General features: G+C 28.7%; 1 protein-coding gene across 1 annotated transcript; it reads right to left on the bottom strand.

Moving 5' to 3' along the window:
• Window positions 1–487: 487 nt before the first annotated feature.
• LOC142321878 (U3 small nucleolar ribonucleoprotein MPP10) lies at window positions 488–27,979 on the bottom strand. The gene is made up of 10 exons (XM_075360351.1): window positions 27,638–27,979; window positions 21,646–22,088; window positions 18,517–18,686; window positions 15,871–16,121; window positions 10,932–11,230; window positions 6,759–6,943; window positions 6,283–6,441; window positions 5,578–5,686; window positions 3,878–4,083; window positions 488–714 (listed from the first exon to the last, which is right to left on the bottom strand). Exons 1-10 carry the CDS (start codon window positions 27,718–27,720, stop codon window positions 565–567), a joined length of 2,055 nt encoding a protein of 684 aa, XP_075216466.1. The 5' UTR covers window positions 27,721–27,979; the 3' UTR covers window positions 488–564.

Raw genomic sequence — 27,979 nt, forward strand, 5'->3', positions numbered from 1 at the left:
TTGTTCATATACATAAAACTACATTCTACAGTGAAAATATTTAAATGATAATGTTGAATTTAATTTAACTGAAACCTAAGTTATTTATTTATAAAAGTTTTTTGAAATTTGGTTATTTATAAGAGTTCTGTCCTAATGATTATGACATTTGCATTTTTGCTCGGTCACACATTTTGCACTCAATAATTCTGAGCTTCTGTAAAAGTTTCCAAAGCATTTCAGCCTCAAAATAAAAGAATGAGTCATTTGTACTTCATTGTTCCACAATTGACAGCTATAAAAGCATTTTTTCTTGAAGTATTAAAAACTCTTTTACACGGCTATAATAGTTGCAATTATTGTACATCTTCTAAAAAGCTACAATTATCATTCAATGATAATTATAACTTATAAATATACTTTATTGAAACTGTATTGTTTATATAAAGTAAATTAAGAACCTAATAAAGATATTTCTCAGAGGTCTCTAAAAATAATTTTTTTAAACTAAAAAAAATAGATTTATTTACAGTTAACTGAAATATAAATTAGGTTAACCTAATTCACAAAACATATTCCTATAAATCATAATTTTAATTTTTTTGCATTGTTTATAGGTTTATCTTTTTTCTTATCCTTCAACTGTCCACTAATTTTACTTTTAACTTCATCTTGAAGTCGACTGAAGAATGCTGTAGATGTTTTTATAGCCTTTTTATTCGATGATGTATCAATCTAAAACAAAGAATTAATTTTTGTTAACAATGAAAAATAAATTATAAATCACTAATAAAAATTCTTTTAATAAAATATTAAAAGTGTGTAATATTTCTCTAGTTATAAGTACCAACACAATCAAAATAAATTCACAATACAACTCATTTTATTTAACTTTTTGCACTAACAGTTACCTCTTTATGCCATACAGATTTTTTTTTGTATACATTGTACAATTTACACATATTATTTATTCAAATGCATATCATACATATACATTTCATTTAATTAGAAAATATTGGTAAAACATTTCATTGTTTACTTTTTAAAAACTTAACTGTACCTTAGAATAACAAAATGATGTGATGTGTTGCCTTAGTTAATAATTCCATACATTAAATATTAATTTTAAATAATATATCTCAAATTAATACAAATTTCTTACGCAATATGATAAGATAAGCTAAAATAGGAAAAATGCAATGTAAAAGCTAATTAATTTTAAAAACGAAGGAAGAAGAAAACATAAACACCAATAAGCATAGATAGATATAAATTTTAATTATATTCCTCTAAATTAAATTTTATTGCAGGTGGACACAAAAAGAGAGATATGTGGACACACATATCATCAGAGCTGTTTTTGAATCAGGCAGTAAGACAAATAATTATTAGTATAGTTACTGCTAAGAATTAATTATTGTTTATAGTAATGAAATTTTGTTTTTAAAAACACATGAATTTTTATACACATTGATGTGTATATCAGAAAAATACAATCCATTATGAACACAAGTGTATGCAAAATATTTTACAGGTATTTCAAATTTTCCAAAAATACTATGGAAACACTTTCCTATATCTCTGAAAAACTATCTTTTAGGACATGTATCTCTGGTAAAAACCTTTTGCCTGACAGTATAGCTACTCATGCACTAGCTGCTGGATCTAATAAACTTGCCTCCACTGCCTTCTGATGATGTATTTAGTGGTCTATTATGCGACAGATGAGAAAAACAATCAAAAGACAGACCTTGGATGTTTGCAACACCTAAATGGGCATTTTAATGATTGTAACAAAACACCACATCATTTGAAGATTATTGCAGTTTGGAGTTCATTTTTTTTTGAGATTGCATATATTGCACACTACCAACAGTGCCTTCCCTAGAATGCAGTATTACAACTAACTTATACCTAGTTCATTTCAAAAGAGGGCTAATACATTCTATTCACCAATATTCACGTGAAAGTTTCTGATGATGGAGAGCTAGGCACAGTAAAACCCACCGCTTGGTCTAGTGATGAACGCGTCTTTCCAAATCAGCTGATTTTGTATGTCGAGAGTTCCAGTGTTCCAGTCCTAGTAAAGTCAGTCATTTTTATACGGATTTAAATACTAGATCATGGATACCGGTGTTCTTTGGTGGTTGGGTTTCAATTAACCACACATCTCAGGAATGGTCGAACTGAGACTGTACAAGACTACACTTCATTTACATTCATACATATCCTCATTCATCCTCTGAAGTATTATCTGAAAGGTAATTACCGGAAGCTAAACAGGAAAAAGAAAGGAGAGCTAGACACTGTACCTTGCTCATTTTCTTGTTGGTGGCAGTAGACCTCATTTCACTTACAGGGCCACTTTTTTCTAGCACCCATTAAGTGTATTTCTGTATTAACAATCATTAAGTCTACACAAGTTCCTCACAACCCTTATCACAATCTTCCAATGCTGCAGTCAGCTGACATGGCACTCTCCATACTTTACTGGACTGCAGAATATCTAAAAATATATTGTCAGCTGAACCATGACATACTAGGTAATGTGGCCATTTTATTTAGTCTTATACTGCATCAAGACTTTAATTTTTTCAATGGCCTCTGGCATCACTACTTGATGTATCTGACCGGCTACAGAGTTTGTAACAGAAACTGATGTCATCCAGAACTTTCTAGTCCACTTGTATACTTTCTGTAGTAACAAATATCTTGCACCATTATACAGAACTTTATTCACTGATGAATTTAAATGGATGTCACTCTTTCACTATTCAAAAAACAAGGACAGAATATAATCCTCCCTTTTTGGTAAATTTATCAAATGAAGTCATCATTTTTACATTACTGCTTCAGTATCGAATTGCATTCTGACCTCATGATGCCAACTGTCAGCCATTTTTCAAATCATTAGTAACACTGTCTCCAAATTGCAGGACTATTGTTTACTTTTGGCACAATCAAATTTTTGTTGACGATTGTTCTTTCAGCATATTTTAAGGTCAACATTTCAGTAAACTTTCTAGTTACTATTCTTCAATAATTAAAAACTTGTTTTGAAACTTTGTATTAACAATACTATGTTTAAGTTTACTAAAAAATTTTTAAGATTTTTATTATAAATAGTAATGGATCAAAGAGAGGAGAGAAGTAATATACATAATAAAAACTTCCCTATAAATGGGTATGAATTGTGAATTCACACAAGTTTGGTATTAAAAAAAAAAATTTAACACTAGTGAAAAAAAATTTAACTAACATGTAAATTAATCTTATAACATATTACCCAAGCCTAATGTTATTAAAGTAAGCAAATTCTATGAAGAAAGGATATAATTTAATAGAGGAGGAATAATTTAATACATTTTCATTTTTTAAATTTATTACACTGTTCATAAATTGTTGGATTAATTAACCCCCATACACAACAGGATCTTTTAATATAATTAATATAAACATGGATAATGCAAGACGTGAGCATTATTACTAAGAAATTAAATTGTTACAAAAACATTCTCAAAATCATATGGCACATGTATGAATTCAACAGAAGTTGAAAATTAGATTCCAGATCAGATCTCTACTACCAAGTTGAATATTAAAACACTTCGCAGAGTACCATAGTTTCAGAATATACATATATTTATATTTAATTCAATACTGCATTAAAATAATACAATTAAAAAAAGTATCTATTTGTATTTAGTAAACTTAAAAAACCAAATTTTGACTTTGAGTATATGTAGAAAAATAAATAATATAACATTTACAAAATTAAGCTAAAGAAACCAGAAATCTGTTTAAGTACAGTCTGAATATTGAAGAATAACTGTGGAAGTAAAAAAACAAGTAATTTAAAAAAAATTCATTTTAATGGATTATGTAAGTAATAGCTCACCTGTACAGCTCTATTATTAGATAATTTCTTTAAATCTTTAGTTGCTTTTTCTACTGTATACTTTTTAGATTTCTGATCATTTAAAAATTGTCTCGCTTCCTGTTCTTTCCTTTTCAATTTCTGCCAGTGCTTTTTCTTTCTCCTTTCTCTTTTCTTATCAGTTTTAGTTCTTTCTTCTTTTCCAATAAGCTCTTTCTTCTTCTTGCCTAATTATCAATTAAAATAAAAATGTATAAACAAAAAACATTGAACAAACTAATATTATATACAGATAACTATAAACAATGTAAATGTAAAATGTCTACAAATACAAACAAGAATGTAAGAATGAAACAATTCAAAGTAATTGAAAACATCACTAGAAAAAATATAGCTTATGGGAATGAAAATAAAAGTGCAGCAAATGTAAGTTGTCTATACGCAGTTCTCATGTAGTTTGAGTTGGTGGTTGGGGTTGTTATACATGTTTGATTGGTTCTTTGTGAGATCATCATGCAAACATTCCTTTCTTCTTAACAAGATGATGACTAACTACATCATTGTGCTAAAGTAACTTTGGAAAACTGTGTATTCTTATTAATTCTCACAGGGAACTGAGCCAACAGAGGAAATCCCTGAAGAAGACTCAAGTGTTAAGAGTAATTCAAGTGCAATATAACTGTGCCATTAAAATAAAGTTCATAATTTTAAAACTTGAAAAACCAAACATAAATAAAACTTTAATAAAAATTTGAATAATACAATGTTTTTCCAATTTGAAAATTGAATGCCAATTTTTCTGTGCTATCCTGTTCTTTATTTTCTCAGCACATAATCCATTATATGTAATTCTTCTTAATAATTAAAACTTAACTTGTACAAGTTAACAACAACAACAACTTGTACAACTTGTTTACCTTTTATTTGTAGGTTAATCTTAAAATCTAACCATTTTGAAATTTTCATAAATTTTGTCTTTTCACTAATTATTTTCATTCCACTCCCTTTTTTTATTTGTAATTCTTCTTCCTTACAACCTGCAATAAATACTTTATTACCTGCACACTTAATTAATTCTCTATTCTTTTCTCCCACTACATCACTAAATCAATCCTTAGTCTTAGTTTAATCTTAAATCTTAGTTTGATATTTATTCTCAAAATACAAACAGGGTGTTACACTTTTTCAGATTCTTTTATATTCTGTTTCTTTTTCTTCAAACCTATCATTAAATATCTTCCAGCTATATCAAAACACATGTAACTAATGACAAATGAATTTTATTCAATCCTTCAAATTTCTCATTTATAATTAGGGCTAGTTGAGCTGATTAAATTATTTAAGTAATATTTCTCACGTGTAACAGAATAACATTTTTTTTTCAGGCAAAAATAGCATTAATTCTTTATTATAATAAACAGGTTATACTCCTGAATATGAGATGCACTACTAGTGGTAGGGAGATATTTAATTCTGTACATAATGATAATACATGTATACTATTTGTCAACAACATTTTTTACATCTTTTAATCATTTTCATGTAAGAAAATATTTTTTGACTTGTTGCTGCATATCTGACTACAGTGTTTCTGGCACAATCCTACATTTCCACATTCAACCATAATTAATAAAAAAAAAAATGCCTCCAGAGGATTAAAACAATATTTCAATCATAATCTTTAGTTAATAACTAGGAATAATAACTAACTGAAAACTAACCAACAACTTCTTCAGGAGCAAGAAGGGTAGCATCAGATGTAGTTACTGGAGCAACTTCTTCCATATTAACAGCAGGTATGTTACTGACAATCTTTATATCAGGAGCAGCCTAACATAAAAAAAAGTAAAATTATTAACAATAGATTAAAAAACAAAAATAAATAAATAACAAGATCTCATTGAAGAAAAACTAAATTAATAAATTCAGTAAACAAACAAGGTAAGAAATAAAATATTATGTTATTTACCAGCAAAATCAAATACTACTACTCATTTGCTACCTATTTTTCTTTCAACAATAAGTATGTACTTTTCTTTCCTTCCCTTCTTTTATTCTATTAATTGTATCTGAGCTCAAATTCCAGAAATATAGAATTTTTACTCATAAATCTTGCTAAGCCATTATAAAAAAGTGACAAGTTTTAAAATAAATATCTTTTGTTTAATTTTTAATATCTAACAATAACCACACAATTTAATATCATGTTCACTTCTTTATTTCTTATTCATCTCAAACATTTATTTATAACTTCTTATGTAATGAAAAACCAAAAATTATACATGTTTTATTTCTCTTAATTTACCATGTATACTTTAAAGCTTGCACAATAGAATATGATATAAAACTTTATTCTGTTGAAACATATCAAACTGTAGTTCTATATTACTGCAGTAATTTCTAGTAAGATAAGAAACAAAACTTACTGGCTTAGGTGTATAGTGGAAATTTGCGAGTGAATTTAATTTAGAGAATAATGAAATCATCATATTCTTTATTTCCTTATGTTCTGGTAATTCTTCAGGTTCTTTATCATCTGTTTTTAAACCAACAGCAGTTGCAGCATCTCGCTGTTTAATATATTCCTACAATAAAAAAAAAAAAAAATACAAGTTAGTCCAAAATATCACCACAATGCAGCATATAATTAGTTCTAAAAATTAGCATATAATTAGTTCTCTGCTGCTTATAATTAGTTATTAAAAAATAAATTTTTTAATAGAATTAAAAATTAATATCACTTTGGAACAAATGACATTAAACAAATATAGAAATTAATAAATCCAATAAATTTAAAAGAAATTAAAGATATAATTTTTTTAACAAACAATCGGTTTGATCTAAAATTCATAAAAAAATTTTATCACAAAAAAAAATACTTCATAATTAAAAGGAGTCTCACCTGTTCATATATTTGTGCAAGAGATAATTTACTTTTTTCTTGATCAAGTACAAGTCGTTTTTTAAATTCATTAACAGTTTCAACAGGTTTTAATTTTCTTTCAACATCATCCCATGCCTTATCTTTTATTCTATGTATTATTATATCTTCTAATCTTTCAGTTGTTTCTTCGGTCATTACTGGTGCTGTAAAATAAGAAAAAAAAAATTATATGTATGAAGTCAATGAAAGTGAAAAGAACCACAAAAATTAAAATTCTCATAGGTAACTGACAGATAGAATAATAATAATAATACCAAAAACAAACGTTTGGAAAGATTTTGGCTTACCTAAAATTATTTTTGAGTACATAGGTTTTGAGAAAAACATAAAATGTACCAAATGCATTCAGAACATTGAGAAAAGCTGTGACTAAATCAGAGTAAACTAAATTTTCAATAGAATCAGGTAAAAAATCAAAGCTTTTAAAATTTTCCTTACTAAAATAAAAATTTGGTTAAAAAAAATTTAAAGCAAGAATAATAATGATAAAATATCAACTTTGAAGATACTTTCAACAAACTAAAAATAATTAAGAAGTTCTCCAAAGAAAATATTAAACATAAAAGCAAAAAACTAAAGGAGGTTTGTATTTAGTAAAAGTTACAAAACTCAGAAATAATATGAACTTCAGAGGTAGACAGGAACAGGCTGTTAATATTAACAGAATTAATTCTTTTAAATGTTCACATTAGCGCTTTCAGGGTGCACACCGCTTCATTAGATGTATTAAACTTAAGAATTTAAAAAAGCGAAAGAAGTTATTTCTTCTAAGTCAGACTGTTAAATGGTAATTTGAAGAAAATTTTCAATGATAATAATATATACTCATCATCTACTGGATGAATTTATAACTATACAAATTCTAAGATTTTCTGAATCCATCCTACTCAAACTTAATTTTATTTGTAATAACTTGCTCATTTAAAATATATCATTCTTTTTTATTATTTGTATTTTTTCAAGAGACTGTGTTTTTAATTTATTATTACTTATTTCTAATATTTTTATGTCCTGTAAATTTGAAAATTATGTTTATGTTATAATCTGCATAGTTTGATTTTTATTTATTACAAGTATATTTAAAAGCTTGTAAGTTCCTTAAATTCTTCTTTAAATGTTCTATTTGTCATACCAACATAAAATTTATTATAATCCTTATTACCACAATTAATTCTATATACACCTAGTTATAAATCTTTTTATCAGATTCATTATTATTAGTTTTAGGAACTATTTTATAAAAATTTATGAGATTTTTTGAAGAAGTGAAATTTATTATTAATACATGTTATAGATAGAACATTTTTATTATCATTAACTGTAACAGTAAAAAATGTATTTTTCACTGCTGTATTTGTGTATTAATCTATTTGTTAATGTTTTTATTATATCCATTTTCATTTGCTATATGTTTAATTACATTTAATCCATTTTTTAATATTTTATTATCATCAATGTATTGTAAAGCTGTTTCATATTACTGTATGTGATAATTCTTTGATGGAATGAATGGATGATGAGTATTTAATTGTTACTGGTAAAACTGGTTTCCTGTAAACATTTAATTTTAATTTTCATTCGTTTTAATATTTATATCAAGAAAATTTATAATGTTGTTATTTTCAATTTCTACAGAATAAGTTATATTTTTATGGAACTCATTAAGTTAATTAAGAATTATTATGTGTTCTGAATTTATTTGTTTATTAAATATTATGAAAACAACATCTATATATTTTAATCAAAAGTTTTATGTAGGGAATATGTTTAACATTAAATATAATTTCTTCCATATTTTGTAAAAATATTTCTAGTAGAGTATTACTTACAGGGATCCCATTGGTAAATTTTCTTCTTGTAAGTAAAATTCATTATTAAATGTACAATAATGACGGCTTAGGGTGAGTTCCAATAATCATGTTATTTTATTTATTATAGAAATATTTATTTTATTTTTATGTAAAAATTTTTTTATAATACTTAAAGTCCTTTTTACTGAAATCTTTTGTATACATATTGTTTATATTGCATGAAACTAATATGTTGTTTTTATCAAATTTTATTTCTTTTAATTTCTTTATAGTTAAAAACTATGTTAGATACTGTAAGTGCTATTACTAGTTTCATTAAAATTTCATATAAATTAGTTACAACAAAAATCATACTTGCAGATCACAAACAATGCAACAAACATATGTTTTCAAATTTGTAGGACATTAAAGTACTACAGATAAGTAATAATAAATTAAAAAAACACAGTCTGGAAAAAATACATATTAAAAAACATAGATATTAATATTATAAATGAGCAAGTGAAATTTGAATATGATGAATGGATTCTGCAAATAGTAGAATTCATATAATTACAGATTCAGCCAATAAATCTGACTAAAAAGAAATAACACCCTTCTCTTTATTAAATTCTTAAGTTTAATACATCTGATGAAGTAGTGCACATCTGATGAAAGTGCTAATGTAAACATTTAAAAAAAAAAATAGCAGCAAGTGATATTTTTTATTTGTTTATAACTGAATTAATATATGAAAAAGGGAATCTGAGTACAAAATCTGATTTCGAGTATAAAAATGAAAAAGTAATTAATACGAGCACTTAAAAGATATAATTAAAATTTCCGACACTAAAATTCTTCAAGTATTGTTTGAGAATTCTGTTATTAGAAAACTACTTCAATTATTTTTGTGAAGACAATTAATTTACAATATGAATTTAAAGCTAGAATCTGAAATTGAAATTCAGTAAATTATGAAAAATGTTAAGTCTGATAGGATTCAAACTTAGACCTGATAGAAACATTGTGGACATTACCAACCACTCTGCCACTCAAATTTTTTAAAATTATTATATCTTCCAACTTTTAAAGATTTGAATGGGTTGCTTATTACAGGTTGTCTAGAACCTTTGTTCAGGTATTTTGCAATAAAACAAATTTTTCCATGAGAATGGAGCTAGTATGTTCAAACTTAATTAATCAACCTTGTACACTTCATATATTGAAATGTTGCATCAATAAATTTTCAGAATATCAAAAGTCATATTCTGGATTATCAAAGATTCACGTACCCTTAAGAACAGCTCAGATATATTCAGATTGGAAAACCTACAATGAAGCCTTGCATAATTTTTCAAAAAAGTTAATATTTCTGTTCCACAACAGTTCCTGGAGGTAGTGGAATTTTGTTGTGGAAAAAATTTGCTAAGTGAACAAATATCTTCTGGATTGATCCAATTATTTATATTTAAAAAAAATGTAAGTAGATTTTCTTATAAAATATATCGTTCATCATCCCATGGTTTTTCTTTCGCATGATAAAAACATTATTCTCCTTGCTTTGAAACAAATGAATATTCTGATGCAATCCAGCTTCTTGAAAAATCTTGGTAACATCATCAACCAAAATGTTATCAGACTGGGCAGAGCCAATCACTTAAAAATTGGTCTTAAATTGGCTACATAAAAAATTCATCATATGACCATATGAAAGCCTCTCTTTGTTCCAGGTTTGGAGGTAATCATAAAATCATACCTATTTCTCAATGTTTAACATTGATTTCATGCATTTTGTAATGTTTGGAAGTGTTTTAAGCCACTCAATCAAGAAAACTGTGTACAGTTTGATAACAAACATGCTTGGCCAATTCTGTAAAATCTTCATGATAACAAGCAAATTGCTTTGATGGTGTTTACCCCAGCTGCCTTCAATAATTGCTTTACTTTCTTGTGAATTTTTCTGAGTATCCTTCAATGAATTCATCTTGCAGTTTTCGTAATACTTTTTAGAATTTCTAGCAACTACCAATCTCTTCACAGCACTTTATTGTTAGAAATTAACTGCTCCTCCAGCGCTCACTGTTTCATGAATGGAATTAGCTTACATTAAGTCAATGAATCATTTACCCTCATGCCATTCAAATGTCTGCCATTGTTTAGGCACTGCAAAAGCAGAAAAAAAGAAACATATGTAATTTCAGATAAAATGGACATTAAACTTTCTTTTATCTAGACTTTGGGAAAGGTTATGGAAAACCTGTATAAAATGTGCCGTTATGTAAAACCTGTTTAAAACACGTCAAACATAAAACATATACTAATAAGGAAGATAATAATTTACCTGGACGAGAAGTTACATCAAATTCTAATACTTCTTCTAGAAGAGAGTTTTCTGGACGAGCTGTGGCACTTATCTCTCCTTTCATCTGCCATGGTTTTTCAGACAAAGCTTTCTGTTCTAACTTTTCTATATGCTTTGATAAACGCTCTTTCCGTTTTTCAAACGTTGACTTCAGTTCATTCAATGTTCCTTTTCTACTTTTTGCATTTTCTACATTACTTTCATTACTATCCATTTCATTCCTGTTATTAAAGTCATCTTCTTCTTCTCCATCATCATCATCATCAGATAAATTAAATCTGTAAAATTTACAAAACTGTATAAATAACAGTAATACTTTCTATAACAATCTGTACATAAATCTCAATATACTCTAATTAGATATTAAAAATTAATCTGAAAAATATTGATTAATGTGAAAATATATGTTAATAAAAATTGATTCTGTTTAGCCTTCAAAACCACTATAAGGTATTACTTCAGAGGATGATATGTATGAATGTAAATGAAGCATAATCTTGTACAGTCTCAGGTCAACCATTCCTGAGATGTGTGGTTAATTGGAATGCAACCACCAAGGAACACCAGTATACACAAGCTAGTATTCAAATCCATATAAAAGTAACTGCCTTTACTAGGATTTGAACCTTAGAACTCTCGACTTTGAAATCAGCTGATTTGCAGTGATGAGTTCACCAATCCTAGACTAGACTAACGGCAGTGGTTCAATAAAAATTATACTGGGTTATACATACATGTATATGTATGTACAAATACACATAACTGTATATATATGCAGAGTATTTTTAAATTTAATATAATTTTTCCTTTAAGAGAGAGAAGAAAATAGGATGTTATATTACAAATCTACCCCTGCCATAGTACCTATACTTCCTTTCTACCAACCTTTTATTTTGGCTTTTTCTCATTTCTATGTTTGGTTGATGTTACTTATAGATGAGTGATCAACTAAAAGCTACCAATAACTACATGACTTTTATGATCAAACATTTAAACAAAAAATTTTACAAGAAGTTCATTACACAGGAACAAGATTTTTTTTAATCAACTGTGACACATAACAACAATATGCCACACACCCCATAGAATCAATGAATTATTACATTTAATTTGCTGATAATAAATATCACATTCAATATCTGTAAATAAAATTCACGCACGATTACACTCATAGGTAATGATAGCTATTTACTAGAAAATCATGAAAAAATCCTCGTAATTTTCTCTTGAAACTGAAAAGGCATTTGACTTGATTTTCTTTATGAACATTGCACCTTGAATACTGTGCACTACTGCCAGCTCTTGGACAAAGTGAAAGCTGCCAACAGGGGCAAAAAATGCCTTCAGCCAATCAAGAGATGTGATTTTCCTTCATAACAATGCCAGGTCTCACACAGCTGTATAGCAATTGGAATAAATTGGATTAAAGTAACTGAGAAACCATAGAACATTCTTCGTACAGCTCACATTTATCCTCCCTATAATTTCTTTTTGTTAGGAAATGTACATTATAAAATTTAATTTTCATTACAAACATTAATCTTTAATTCAAACAAAAATTACTTCAAATCGATAAATTCTACTATATTTTCTAGACATAGAGAAGTAATTTTTTTTAAAAACTATTTTTTTTTTCTGTAATCGTATTTCAATCTTTTTATAAGGTATCTGGAAAAAATCTGCTTTTTCTAAATGTGTAATTTTAGACTGCATTTAGTACAAGTTTTTATTTAGTACTGTGTAGCACATTTTTTTTGGAAAATAAAACAGGATTTCTTACCAGGAAATTAACTTTTCAAAACCAATATTTACAATTTTCACAGTAACTGAAAATAAAAGATTTAGGAGTTTCGTGTTGAAAACCTTTTGATTTATAATTTTACAAATTAAATAAACATACAAACAAAACATTTTACTACTTCATGGAATTAAAAATGTTTATTTGACAAGTTTTGAAAATTTCAAAATGGTTTTGCACAAAATCATAATACATAAAAAGAATACAATAATGTGGCATACCGTTAGAAAAAATGTATTAAAGTTAATTAATCAAATTAACTAACATAAATGAGAATTATAAAAAAATTTTCACATTTATGACTAACAGTGAAAACAAGATATAATAAAAAGGTCCTACGATACAATGTTGTAGGTCTGGAGAATGGTAAATATTGCTAATTTTTTCTCTTTTTTACAATTTATCATACTGAATAATACAACAAAAGTTAATTATAAAGTAAAAATGAGAGTGAGAGTATATGGTATGGATCTAAGCAGAAGGAAGTTCTGGCAGGATATCAACAGCAATAAGTTAACTACCTTAATTACGGCACAGAAGCTGAAACTAGAAAAAATGTTACATCAGCTGTAGTGTAAGCACTGAGCAGTTCCCATACTAGTCAAGGAAGAGGGTGCAGTACTGTGCACCCTTCCAGTATCTTGGATCCTTCCAAGATCGTAAAAAAAAATAGAGGGAAACGTTTTTCAGCCTATCAGCAACAATGGTTTGGCGATTGAAACTTACCACCCACTGGTGTCCCTTTTATTTTGTCTGAGAAAGATAGTAACAAATAACTATCTAGTAAAAGATTTTGTCATATTTAGTCATAAGTATCACATTTCCAACAAAAATGAAATGCACTTTAAACTAAAATGATCTGTGAAATTTTTTTAAAAGATACAAACATTTTCAGTCAATATGAAAAATATTGTAGACATCTGTTAAACATGTGTTCTCTATAACTAATTAAATGATGTCAGCCTGTGATATAAAATATAACATAGTGGAACTATTCAATGAAAATCCGTCATCTACATTTGTCATAAATCTAAAAATTAATGACCAATAATTGTATAATATTTCTTAACACCAAAATATAATTCAGAATTTAAAAAAAAATTGTCAAGTTGCACAAACAATTTTATTAGTCGTAAACACCAAAACAATAATAAGACTATTAGTTTTACAAATCACAATTATCATTAGTTTCCACTTTCAAAACAAATAAACATAAAATTCAAAACTGTCTTACACTTCACTTCATATATAATTGTATGTCTTTGACCTTAAACACTAACAACATAATAAATTAGAACAATGCAAGGAAGAGCAAATACTAGTTACATTAAATGTTATAATTATTAAATTATAAATTGTGCATGTTTTATGCTACAATAAATAGAAAGTCTAGTGAAATCCAACTATATTGGCCAACAACAAGGAAAAAAAATATTTTCAGAAACAAGGAAATATGTGAGTATTTGGCCTGAAAAATGAGAATGAGTTAAAAAAAAGTAATGATTTTGAAAGGTATGAATTATCTACAGAGGCAAATTAAATGTTAATAATGAAAAACAAAAGGTTTAAGTGGTCAAGCATTAAAATGCATGATGGAATAATAATTAGGTAGACAAAAGCTTAGACTGGAGGGTGGTGCGAGTATTTGGAATGACTAGAAAATGCAGACACCTTTTAGAAAGATGTAGAGATAGAAAGAGAATAAGGGAAATTAAATATTAAGGCAATGTCTTCATTAACGTTTTCATGAACAACAAAGTAAGGAACTTTAAACCAATTACTAAATCTCTGTAGTAGTAAGTAATGAGACTAGTTCAGAAAAACATTTTTTACAATCCAGTTATACATAGACTCTATCAGCTTCAAAATAGTTCCCTTGGTAAGCCACATAATGCTACAAATGATTTTCCCATCTACATAAGTGTTGGAACTCAGAAACCGGAATATCCTTTAGATGGTTGGTTATATATATTTTTTTTATTTTCTACAGTTCCAAAATGGTATTCTTTGAGGTGTTTTTTAAAGTCGGGAACAGGAAAAAGTTGAAAGAACTCAAGTTAGGTGAATAAGGTGGTTGAGGAACTACAGAAATATTTTTCTTTGCCAAAAACTCATTAATTGAGAGTGCAGTGTGACATGGTGTGTTGTCATGATGCAGCATCCAGTTGTCTTTGATGGCTGGTCTCATGCAGGCAACTCTTTTCTGCAGTCTTTCAAGAATTTCTCGGTAAACATATTGATTTACAGTCTGTTCTGTAGGCAAAAACTCCTTATGGACAATGCCATTACTATCAAAGAAAAAATAGCATGTTTTTGATTTTTGATTTGCTAATTTTTGCTTTTTTGGGATGTGGTGAGTTTGAAGTTTGTTACTTCTTGCTCTGGCATTTTTTTTCTGCGTTATACTTAAATATCCAAGATTCATCACCAGTAATAACATTTTTTAGAAAATCAGGATCAGTTTCAATTGATCTTAAAAGATTGGAGCACACTTTCACCCTATTGCTTTACTGTTCAACAGAGAGGTTTTTAGGGGCCAATTTTGCACAAACATTTTTCATGTCCAATTTGTTTGTCAAAATTTGATGGATTGTGGTGTGGTTCAAATTCAATTATTCTGCAATCATTCTGACAGTTAATCGCTGGTCATACTGTATCAAGCCTTTGATTTGCTCAACATTGTTGTCACCTTTTGATGTTAATGGTTTTCCAGAGATGGATTGTCTGCAACTGATTCCCAGCCATCTCCAAATGCTTTAAACCACCTAAAAACTTGGGCTCATGATAGAGCGTCATCTTCATATGCCCTTTTCAATTTTGAAAAAATTTCAGCAACATTCTCACAGAGTTGAACACAAAACTTGATTGCACAACCTTGCTCATTAGTATCACTTATTTTTGTAATGCACAACAAAACTTCGTTTCATGAAAAGTTTGTTTACATCTCAAGTGGCAACAATAGACTAAAAATATTAATACCTAATATACATCAGCTGTTTATATAACCATACATTTACTAGTAACTTTACAGTGTTGCCACTTTGGCTGCCAAAAACAAACTGTCTCATTACTTTATTTACAGACCTCATATATTACCATAAAGTAAAATATAATACATACCTAACTTGTTTATTGGATTCCATATTACCATTAGTTTCACTGTCATCTTCTATATGTAAATGAAAATCATCATCACTGTTATTCTTTGCATCAACATCACCATCACTAACATTGTCATTCATGTTATCGCTGTCTGTCAGATCCTTTTTATCATCATTAACATCCATTACATCAGACTCCAGCAGATGTTTTTGTTCAGCTGAAGGATCAGCAAAAAAATCTTTATATTTGTATCGTACCTGCTCTTCTTCCTAAATCAAAATTTCAGAAGGTATTTTAATAAAACTTTAATAAGTAAAAAAAATTACCAGTGATTTATCACTCAAGTTAATCTTCAAATTATTTTTAATAATAAAAAGTCTTGAAACTCTTCATTAAAAAAATTAAACACATTACAAAGACATTAACCAGAATATGCAAATTCTATATGTAACACATAAAAACCTCATGTCAGTATAAAGTGAAATTTGTGATCCAAAAATAGTAAACAACACAGATAAAATTCATTTTAAGGGCATGTTTTACCTTTTAATATGTTTTAGTTTTATAAGACCTTATCAACAGTCCCAATGTTAACTGTACTAATAAAGAACTGCATAATTAGTTCTGAAGAGATCTTCTGAAAGAATTATTACAACGTAATTTGAAAGTGAGGTATTAATAATTACTAATACTTTACAGAATCTATTTCTAAATCTTTAATTTAATTAGATTAAATTTTGATGAATTAGCAAAATTCAGTTCCGAATTAAAACTTAAGTTATGTTCTACTACGTGCTACTTCTTTTTTTTTCCTGTTTAGCCTCCGGTAACTACCGTTTAGATAATTCTTCTAGGATGAATGAGGATGATATGTATGAGTGTAAATGAAGTGTAGTCTTGTACATTCTCAGTTCGACCATTCCTGAGATGTGTGGTTAATTGAAACCCAACCACCAAAGAACACCGGTATCCAAGATCTAGTATTCAAATCCGTGTAAAAATGACTGGCTTTACTAGGACTTGAACGCTTTAACTCTCGACTTCCAAATCAGCTGATTTGGAAAGACGCGTTAACCACTAGACCAACCCGGTGGGTCTACTATGTGCTACTGGACATTAATTATCCTTACTTGACAGATTGATTCTTTTTAATTTTATTAACCAAATAATTTAATTCTTCATATTCTGTTATATATGTGTGTGTGTATTTCTACATACATACACACATGTGTATGTGTAAACAAACTGAAATGTTTGTTTACACATATACTAACACAAGACAGAATATCTTGTTTAACTAGATGTTAGTTTGCTAATACTTTTGTTCTATTCTGACTTTACTTTCAAATTGGATTTCTCTCCTAAGAATGAATCAATCCATTCAGGATTCTTTTATTTCATTTAGTCTGGTCAAAAAAAAAAAATGATTACCATTATCTAAATATCATTATTGATCTGTTACTTCAATACCAAAAATTTCTTTTCAGTTACACTACTTATTGTTTCTTAGTTATTGTAAATAACTTTATTTATAATCATATGCATTATTGATTAGAACTAAATAGAAAATGTAACAATATGAAGTTACATTTTTATAATAACAGCAGTGGCGGCTCACGCATAGGCACTGTGGAACTACAACACCCTCTATTTCCACTTGATATTATTGATAACATTTAATATAATGATTTTTGTTTCTTTAATTCTTCCTTTATACTTATACAATATAAAATCCTTAAGCTTAATGTCAGTAGCCATCCCCCAGTTTATGAAAAAGATACAAAACTTTTTGTATAGAACTGTACGCTTCACAGTTCCAGCGGTGTGGTGTTTTGCTGTTGTGTGCATGTGCACAAAGGAAGCTGCAAGAGAGAGGGAGAACTGTTGCTCCTGCAGTGCTGACCCTAGTGTGCTGGTGGAGGAATTTTTTTTTATTTTGTGGGTATGAAATGTTCCTTGTTCGTTCCCTATTCTAGTTTAGTCGGCGAAAGGAATATGAAAGTGATTTAGTTGTTTTTTCAGTAGTGATCAGAAGATGGTGGAAAGCAAGGCTCTTTGATAGTCAAATCTGTTCAAAAACATGCTGGAAGGGTGAAAGGGAAGGTAATTAGTAAAAATTAATTATGTATTTGTTTCTGTGTACATAGAAATTTATATTAAGCACCATTGGACTATAGTATTTTTAAGCAGACATTTTATTAAGTTATCTAATAATACTAAAGACATTATCTGTATTGACATTTTATTATTTATTCGATTAAACAGAGTATGGTTTTTAAGCACACTGTGCTTAAAAACCATGTACCTTATTCTTGAATGTGATAAAGTGTAGAATTAGATTATTATTCTGCTTCCAGCTATTCTATTTGATTCATTTTTTTTTTAAGTTCTTTTATTATATAGAAAAATTTAACCATGGCCTTGAAAAGGCCCAGAAAAACTTTCTGGAGTAGCACCCCCACTAATTTTAGCTACTACCACCCCTGAATAAAAGGTAGATCTTTATTTTTGTAGAATGAAATATTAAAAAAAAAAAATGTAAATATGACTTACACCAATAAGAATTAAACCAAAATTAAAGTCTACATAATTCTAAGCTGTAAACATTATACCGCTGATAATTACTGGATCTGAATAAATATGCAAAATTGATAATAAGCTTACCTCTTCTTCATTATCAGAAGAAGGTATATCTTCAAACATATCTATACCAAAATCACTTTCATCAATATTCTTTCCCTCCCGCTTTTCCTCTGCGAGTAAAAATTCTTCCATTTCAGATAATTTAAAAAACTTATCATCCACAATTGATGGCTTCTGTTTTATTTTATTCTCTGAAAGTACAAAAAAGAAAAAAGTAAAATCAATGCTTGAAGAATTTTTAGGCAATTTACATAATTTGTAAAATTTATTCAAAGTAATGGTAAAGCTTTGCTAGATAAATCTCTATTATCTGGCAGACCTAGATTTAGTATAAGTACTATCTTTTATGTCTATTACTAGGATAATTAGCAACTAGCTAATATATCTATTAATTTTTGAGTATAGTTATTAAGTGGTAAGTGGGACCTGCGAGTAGCTGCTTCCCTTATTAAACTGACACTGTGACCGTAAAATTTATTTATGTAAGACTCTAGGTTTGACTAACAAGCATTAGTTGAAATCAAAACCAAAACAAAACATGCTGAGTAGAAGACAGCATATGAGACTGTATTGTTAAAATAGCTTCACTCTGATTTACCTACATGTAAATGAAAGTTCTTAATAGTACCCAACTGAATTACCACTAGGCATTTAGAAACTGTAATTTATTACCAACATTCAATGCTTGATAGTATAACTATGCCATTTCTGAAAATGTTTGAAGTATAAAATTGATTACAGATGATTTTGTTTTTGTTGAAAATCACAATATCTTTTACTGACCTGAAATACAGGTTATACAAAAACAGGAAAGTAATTGCTGAGATTATTCAAATGGCAAAAAGAGGGACACTAAGTAAAAGCTTAATGTCACATCAAAATCCTGTTAATGGAAATTCAAGTAGCACCAAATAACTTAAGAAACTGGTCAGTTTAAAGAGGTATGCAAGCAATATCATGATTTACCCATTATGTCACCATATTAAGTATTAACTCTATTTTTTTTGGTAACAAATTTGTTCTATAATTCAGATATGAATATTGTGTAATTTTTCAACTTTTATGAAAAGAAGGTAGAATATCTCATTGAAAATCATATTCTTGATCTTATTTACTGTGTAAAAATTGCAAAATGACCATCAGAAAACACCCAAACCAGAACTACTTGAAATTTTAAACATTTTATATTTTAATGACTTTTGTCAAATAAAAGAATTTTATATTTTTTCTTTTACACAAAAATATTTGATAAGACAGAAATGTAAAATGAATTATGCCTGGTGAAGCGAAAATGTCTTTTATTTTAAACCAAACTTTTCAGTAGAATTGTGTTTAACATAGAAACAATTGCTCCGTGGGAAACTTCATTGAATAACAAAATATCCTAATGCACAAAATAAGTTAGTTGGATTACAAGGAACAATTTTTTTTATTAATTCACAGATGTCACATTAATTAGTTCAACAAGGAATGAAGACAATTTGTATAAATCAAGGTCAACATAACATAACATGGAAAAATTCCATGTTAATTTTCTGTATTATGAGATACCTATTAAAAATAAGTCAAGATTGATGTATTCTTACTAAAATTATTATTTTTTAACTGTTTGGAATTGGTGAGTCGGTTGACTGGCTGTGCTGTCAGTGATCTGCAACATAAATGGGCATGTAAACAAATACAACAGGATTGGATATGCATTTATGATAAGCAGTTCTTTCTGAAGCCATTTATTTATTTTTTTCAATTCTTCCACCAATTACCCTAAATATGGTAGGACTACAATCAAAAATTATCATCCAAACTGATCTGTGCCAGTATGTGGGTGGATCAATATATATATATATATATATATTATAAAACAACATGTCCTGATATATTCATAATCAACGCCCAGCAAAAACTATTGAAAATAAATTGATGAACGTTTGTAAATTTGTTAAACTCAAAAAAAAAAAAGAAAGAGAAATGAAGTAAGATCATCTCCTAATGGTCTTTGTCAGGTAATAATAAGAACTGGACAAACTACATTTTAACCATATGAAGTATGGGTAACCAGCTACTATTTTTAAGATGGAGGCCAACTATTTTGAAATCCACATTCTTCAATTACTCAAAGTTTTGGATCCTGTACTGACCAACAGTTGCTCAGAAGAAATTACAACATGCTGATACTTTTTATAAATTGAACAGATTTAATGTTTATTTATCACTATTATTCTCACAAGCATGAATTTAATGAATACAAGGGGCAGAATCCCTGGCTAGACAGAAAGGGTGAACGAAGCAAGCCCTGACTGGCTAAACACTCTCTGATCACAATGAGAAATCATACAGCACTAGCAAAGCCGTTATGTATATAATGAACCACTAGAAAATGCAAGTGATTTACTTACAGAAATATTTATCTAAAATAAATTTTAATGATATATGTCATTTTCAGATAATTCAACACTAAAATAAATGTATTAAATTTTAGAAAATTAAAAAAATCTTTTTATATAAAAATTGTCAATAACAATAATTATTAATAATCATGTATTGTATATGTAACTTTAATCTTCAAATTGGAAATAGCAGTGAAGGAAAGGAAGTAAAGAGAAAAAGAATGTGGAAAAAACAGATAATTAAAAATAAATTTTTAAAAGAAATGAAGATAAAAAGCATCTGTTTCAAAAATTGATGATTTATTTGTAATAATCAAGATAATTTTTTTTTATCAAGCTAGAGTCAGATTCCCATTGAATATATATATATCAAATATCAAATATAATTAGGTTGATCCAAATTATCAGAATTTCACATATGAAAAGTGTTACATCCAGTTTTAAAACAGAGAGCTGATAACTACACCATAAAAAAGAATAATATAAAGGAGACACTTTCAAAACCACATATACTTACTGTTTGTAGATACCTAATGAGAGAATTACATTCCGTACAACTCTCTCTTGATGAATATAGCTATGAACTTTATTAATGAAAACTATAAATATATGATCAAAAAATCTATGTACAAAAATATCAAATTATATTATAATATATACAGAATTATATATTATAACTGATTAATTACAACAGACTGATCGTAATTAACAGAATACAGGAATAATAAAACTAAAAAACATATGTATTTCAAAATCAATTTACCTTTCTTGTGTCTATTTAACAGTACATCCTCCGCAGATTCATCATCAGTCAACAAGTTTTTATCTAAGTCATTATTTTCATCATCATCATCATCATCATCATCTTCATCTATTTCTCCATCTACATCATTATGTGTTTCCATTTTCATTATTTTTTTTTTAATTACTGAGCTTTTACATTCACCGGCATCAATCTCTTTTTTTAACCTTACTGGAAAGAATAATTTATCTTTTTTACCAGATAACCATGAAACTTCTGAAGTGAACTTATTAATATTATCATTATTTTGTAATTCTATCTCTTGCCATATTTGTTCTTCATCAAAATTATCAATTATTAATTCTGGTAATGCAGTTTCATTGCTTTTATTATGTTCTATTGTTTTCGTGAAATCATATAAACTTTTAACAAACTCTTTAACATTTTCAACATTATCTTGCACCCTATAGAAAAAAATTTGATTACAAATAAGGCAAAAAAGTTAATAATATAAAACAACAAAATGTTTACCAGTAATTATATGTTTCTAATTATTGTTAATATCACATTCACTACAACATTTTGCAATTTGCCTGGTGCAAAATAGACACAATTTCCATGTCAATGAATAATTTGCATTGTTTCAGACTACCACTATTACTTCAAATAGTGCATATTGTCATTTTTAGAGGAAGATCCACTACATTAAAGCTATATTAGATATCTTGAGTAACAGCAGTTCATGAACAAAGTGGTCTTCAATAAAACATCCTAAAGTTAAGACAAGCTCATTTGTATCTCCCAGATGGGGTAAAATTTTAAAATGAAAAGAGTGCAGTAAAAATAATAATGGAAGGCTATGATGAAGGAAGGAGATCTTGAGGGTGATCAATATTAATAAATTTAAAATAACTTATGAAAGATATTACCTATGGAAGCTATAAGGAAATGAAGGAGAAATCATTAGAAAAAGCTACTTGGAGGGCTGCTGCCAGCCCACTTATGGACCGCATTTAATTAATTACTCTCGTTAACATAACACCAAAAAATTTAACTAATGACAACAATGTAAAACATCCATCTTATAAAATTGTCAACATTTCCAGGGAGTGTACATGACTATTTCCTTTAAACAACAAAAATGGCAAGCCAAAATATAAACTATATATTGACCAAAGAATAGCGTAGCAATATATAAATAAGCCACAGTGACTACACTAAATATACTGGAGCCCTGTGCACAATAGAATCACCCTTTGTAAGCTACTTCATTGAAAGAGGGCACACAAGGATATTAACCATAACATGCAGATGTTATACAAGCATATTGCTCACACATAGCATCTGCATCATGAACTTATCGCATTGAATAGTATTAACATAACAAAAGCATTATTATTTGATGAAAACAAATACAAAAATCAAATGTATAATTTGACTACATATAAATGGGATGTCCACCACCAAAACTGTAACAATACTACTGAGGATCATTTTAATTCACATCAAAGCTCTATAAATTTTTAAAATTTTTTAAAATGAAATAAATGAAGTTTATATTTCCTTATGGTAGTCTGCAATTGACGAATACATTGGGCAATGGAGGAAGCACCACAACTTAGCTACATAGATTATATTCAAATCCGAGTGGGTCAATCCATTTTAACTGACCCAAGGATGGTTGATTGACCAATTAAAAAAAAATGAAACTTACCTACTTGTATCCTACATGTCTCAGGATCTTAAAACTATTTTTTTTAATTTTTTATTTACGCAGTTTACTTGTGGCAGTCATTTTTGTTATAGTGCGCACACTTATTTTTGTGATTGTACGGGTTTACGGAAAAATCATAACTAAAAACCTACTGGTCCTGGAAGGATGAAACAAGGAGCAATTTATTCATATTTTCTCAAGGTAAAAAATTGTCCAGTGGTTTATTTACCTACCTTTCTTTCTATGAGAAAATTACCAATAAAGTTGAACATGAAAAACAGTGAAATTTCAATTTTGGTAATTTTTTCAAGAGGCAGGGATGGCATACACAGTTTGAGTTATTTTTTTATCTCTATCTCTAAATTTCTCTAAATATTTAATTTCTCTAATATCTCTAAATTTTTAAGAATTTTTGAAAACTAATTTTTTTAAAAATTCAAATTTTGGCTTCAAATAACTCTGATGGGGCTGGTCATAAAAATCTAAAATTTGCACAATCTGCAGTGTTTTTGTAGATGTTTACAACAAAAAAGGTTTCTTGTGTATTGTACTAATAAAAAAGTTACAACCTTTCAAAAATCATGAAAAACCTGTTAAATGCCATATCATTTTGACTCACTAAATAAGTGCTCCAAGGGGGTTTCTTGTCTTCGTTGCACTTTACATTTTTTTATATTTAGACCATTTTTTTATATTTAAGTTGATGTTTTCAAAATTTTTTAAATAGTTTTCTGTAAACCCTTACAATCACAAAAATAGGTGTGTGCATCATAACAAAAATGACCGCCAAAGGTAAACTGCTTAAATAAAAGATTTAAAGAAAATAGTTTTAAGGTCTTGAGACATGTAGGAAACAGGTAGGTAAGTTTCAATTTTTTTTGAATCGGTCAAGCAACCAGCTTGTTTTTTTGCGACATTTCAAATGGATTGACCTGGGTCAATCCATTTATATCAACAACTTATATCTGGATATATCTGGATTTAAGTTAAAAATAATTAAAAAGTTGTAGATTGCCATAAAATGGACGTGTTGTATGAATTAAGAATGAAAGAGTAGCTGCAGGATTTTAGTTGGGAGATCCAATGGAATACCTTTGGGTAGTCCTGATGACATCTGGAAGACGTTAGGTTGGATGTGGTAAGTCATGTATAGGAACATGATTGGGTTGAATGGGTTCAAGACGGAAAAAAATGACTGACCTTGGTTAGTGTGGCTATAAATTTTTTACCTGAGGCTGTGGGGCAAGTTTAAGACAAAATGTGATTATTTTACTGACATATAGCTAATTACCAATCTATTAACTTACATAATGAAATATTTATTAAGCAATTTATGGTGAAATTAAATAATTATATTAAATCCGTAGTTGGAGATTGGAATGCAAGCATTGGAAAAGGCAAGGAAGGAAATATAGTGGGTGAATACGGGCTGGGGAAAAGGAATGAAAGAGGGGACCGACTTATAGAATTTTGCACGAAGTATAATTTAGTAATTGCCAACACCCAATTTAAAAATCATAATAGAAGAATATACACTTGGAAAAAGCCAGGCGATACTGGAAGGTATCAGATAGATTATATCATGGTTAAGCAAAGATTTAGAAATCAACTCGTTGACTGCAAAACTTACCCTGGAGCAGACATTGATAGCGACCATAATTTGGTGATAATGAAATGTAGATTGGGGTTTAAAAACCTGAAGAAAAGGTGTCAGATGAATCGGTGGAATTTAGAGAAGCTTGAGGAAGAGGAGGTAAAGAAGATTTTTGAGGAGGACATCGCAAGAGGTCTGAGTAAAAAAGATAAGGTAGAAAATGTAGAAGAAGAATGGGAGAATGTTAAAAAGGAAATTCTTAAATCAGCAGAAGCAAACTTAGGCGGAATAAAGAGAACCGGTAGAAAACCTTGGGTTTCAGACGATATATTGCAGCTGATGGATGAACGTAGAAAATATAAGAATGCTAGTGATGAAGAAAGTAAAAGGAACTATCGGAAATTAAGAAATGCTATAAACAGGAAGTGCAAACTGGTGAAAGAAGAGTGGATTAAAGAAAAGTGTTCAGAAGTGGAAAGAGAAATGAACATTGGTAAAATAGACGGAGCATACAGGAAAGTTAAGGAAAATTTTGGGGTACATAAATTAAAATCTAATAATGTGATCTAATCTAATAAACAAAGATGGTACACCAATATATAATACGAAAGGTAAAGTCGATAGATGGGTGGAATATATTGAAGAGTTATACGGAGGAAATGAATTAGAAAATGGTGTTATAGAGGAAGAAGAGGAAGTTGAGGAGGATGAAATGGGAGAAACAATACTGAGATCTGAATTTAAGAGAGCATTAAACGATTTAAATGGCAGAAAGGCTCCTGGAATAGACGGAATACCTGTAGAATTACTGCGCAGTGCAGGTGAGGAAGCGATTGATAGATTATACAAACTGGTGTGTAATATTTATGAAAATGGGGAATTCCCATCAGACTTCAAAAAAAGTGTTATAGTCATGATACCAAAGAAAGCAGGGGCAGATAAATGTGAAGAATACAGAACAATTAGTTTAACTAGTCATGCATCAAAAATCTTAACTAGAATTTTATACAGAAGAATTGAGAGGAGAGTGGAAGAAGTGTTAGGAGAAGACCAATTTGGTTTCAGGAAAAGTATAGGGACAAGGGAAGCAATTTTAGGCCTCAGATTAATAGTAGAAGGAAGATTAAAGAAAAACAAACCAACATACTTGGCGTTTATAGACCTAGAAAAGGCTTTCGATAACGTAGACTGGAATAAAATGTTCAGCATTTTAAAACAATTAGGGTTCAAATACAGAGATAGAAGAACAATTGCTAACATGTACAGGAACCAAACAGCAACAATAACAATTGAAGAACATAAGAAAGAAGCCCTAATAAGAAAGGGAGTCCGACAAGGATGTTCCCTATTTCCGTTACTTTTTAATCTTTACATGGAACTAGCAGTTAATGATGTTAAAGAACAATTTAGATTCGGAGTAACAGTACAAGGTGAAAAGATAAAGATGCTACGATTTGCTGATGATATAGTAATTCTAGCCGAGAGTAAAAAGGATTTAGAAGAAACAATGAACGGCATAGATGAAGTCCTACGCAAGAACTATCGCATGAAAATAAACAAGAACAAAACAAAAGTAATGAAATGTAGTAGAAATAACAAAGATGGACCGCTGAATGTGAAAATAGGAGGAGAAAAGATTATGGAGGTAGAAGAATTTTGTTATTTGGGAAGTAAAATTACTAAAGATGGACGAAGCAGGAGCGATATAAAATGCCGAATAGCACAAGCTAAACGAGCCTTCAGTAAGAAATATAATTTGTTTACATCAAAAATTAATTTAAATGTCAGGAAAAGATTTTTGAAAGTGTATGTTTGGAGTGTCGCTTTATATGGAAGTGAAACTTGGACAATCGGAGTATCTGAGAAGAAAAGATTAGAAGCTTTTGAAATGTGGTGCTATAGGAGAATGTTAGAAATCAGATGGGTGGATAAAGTGACAAATGAAGAGGTATTGCGGCAAATAGATGAAGAAAGAAGCATTTGGAAAAATATAGTTAAAAGAAGAGACAGACTTATAGGCCACATATTAAGGCATCTTGGAATAGTCGCTTTAATATTGGAAGGACAGGTAGAAGGGAAAAATTGTGTAGGCAGGCCACGTTTGGAGTATGTAAAACAAATTGTTGGGGATGTAGGATGTAGAGGGTATACTGAAATGAAACGACTAGCACTAGATAGGGAATCTTGGAGAGCTGCATCAAACCAGTCAAATGACTGAAGACAAAAAAAAAAAAAAAAATTAAATCCATGAAGCAAGTCAGAATTTCAGGTAATTGATAAATTGGTCAGCACACAAAGCATTAAACAGCTGGATTCAACTTCAGTTTTTATTGAGAATAAAATAATACATAGTTTTCAACTATCAATTCTTCATCCTTAAGGTAAAAATGTAATTATTTGTCTGAGGTCATTTAAAAAGTTGTTTATAATTAGCAAAATATAAACAACTCCACCTTACATTTTATTATAGTTATTAACCAAATATGTTAAGATTAAATTTAATCAACTAAATCGCGTCTAATTTTAATCAGTCTAAGGAGAAGATTAATAAATCTCTTTATAGGCAAAAAATTTTTTTTCATAAAGTTCAATTTATTTATAACCTACCATGTGATACCTTTCATAACCTCAAATACAAATATAACCTAAAACCATTACATGCATTACGAAACATTCATTAATAATAAATATTGAATTCCACTTACTCCAAGAATTCTTCAGGGTTTTTGGTAAAATTATCAAATCTATCAATAAAATTACATATTTTTTCGTCCAACTTATCCATCATAACACAACGTCGCTACAACCGACGACTTAGCAGTATTTGCAACATGTATAATTTCAAAGTAGAAAATCATTTACTACTCTCTTGTCATTTTATTGTTTTAGCTAAACAAATTAAATGGCACCTTAATAGTACTTAAGTGCTTCAGTCACATTTGATTAAAAAATTAACAAGGATTAATAATTATGAAACAGTTCATGAAAGAGTATTTTTTTGTGTTCATTGACTCTGGTCAAACTTAAAAATTCTTCAATAACTTAAA

The sequence above is a fragment of the Lycorma delicatula genome, chromosome 3 (genome assembly GCF_047948215.1).
Source record: "Lycorma delicatula isolate Av1 chromosome 3, ASM4794821v1, whole genome shotgun sequence".
In the NCBI taxonomy this organism is placed as follows: Eukaryota; Metazoa; Arthropoda; class Insecta; order Hemiptera; family Fulgoridae; genus Lycorma; species Lycorma delicatula.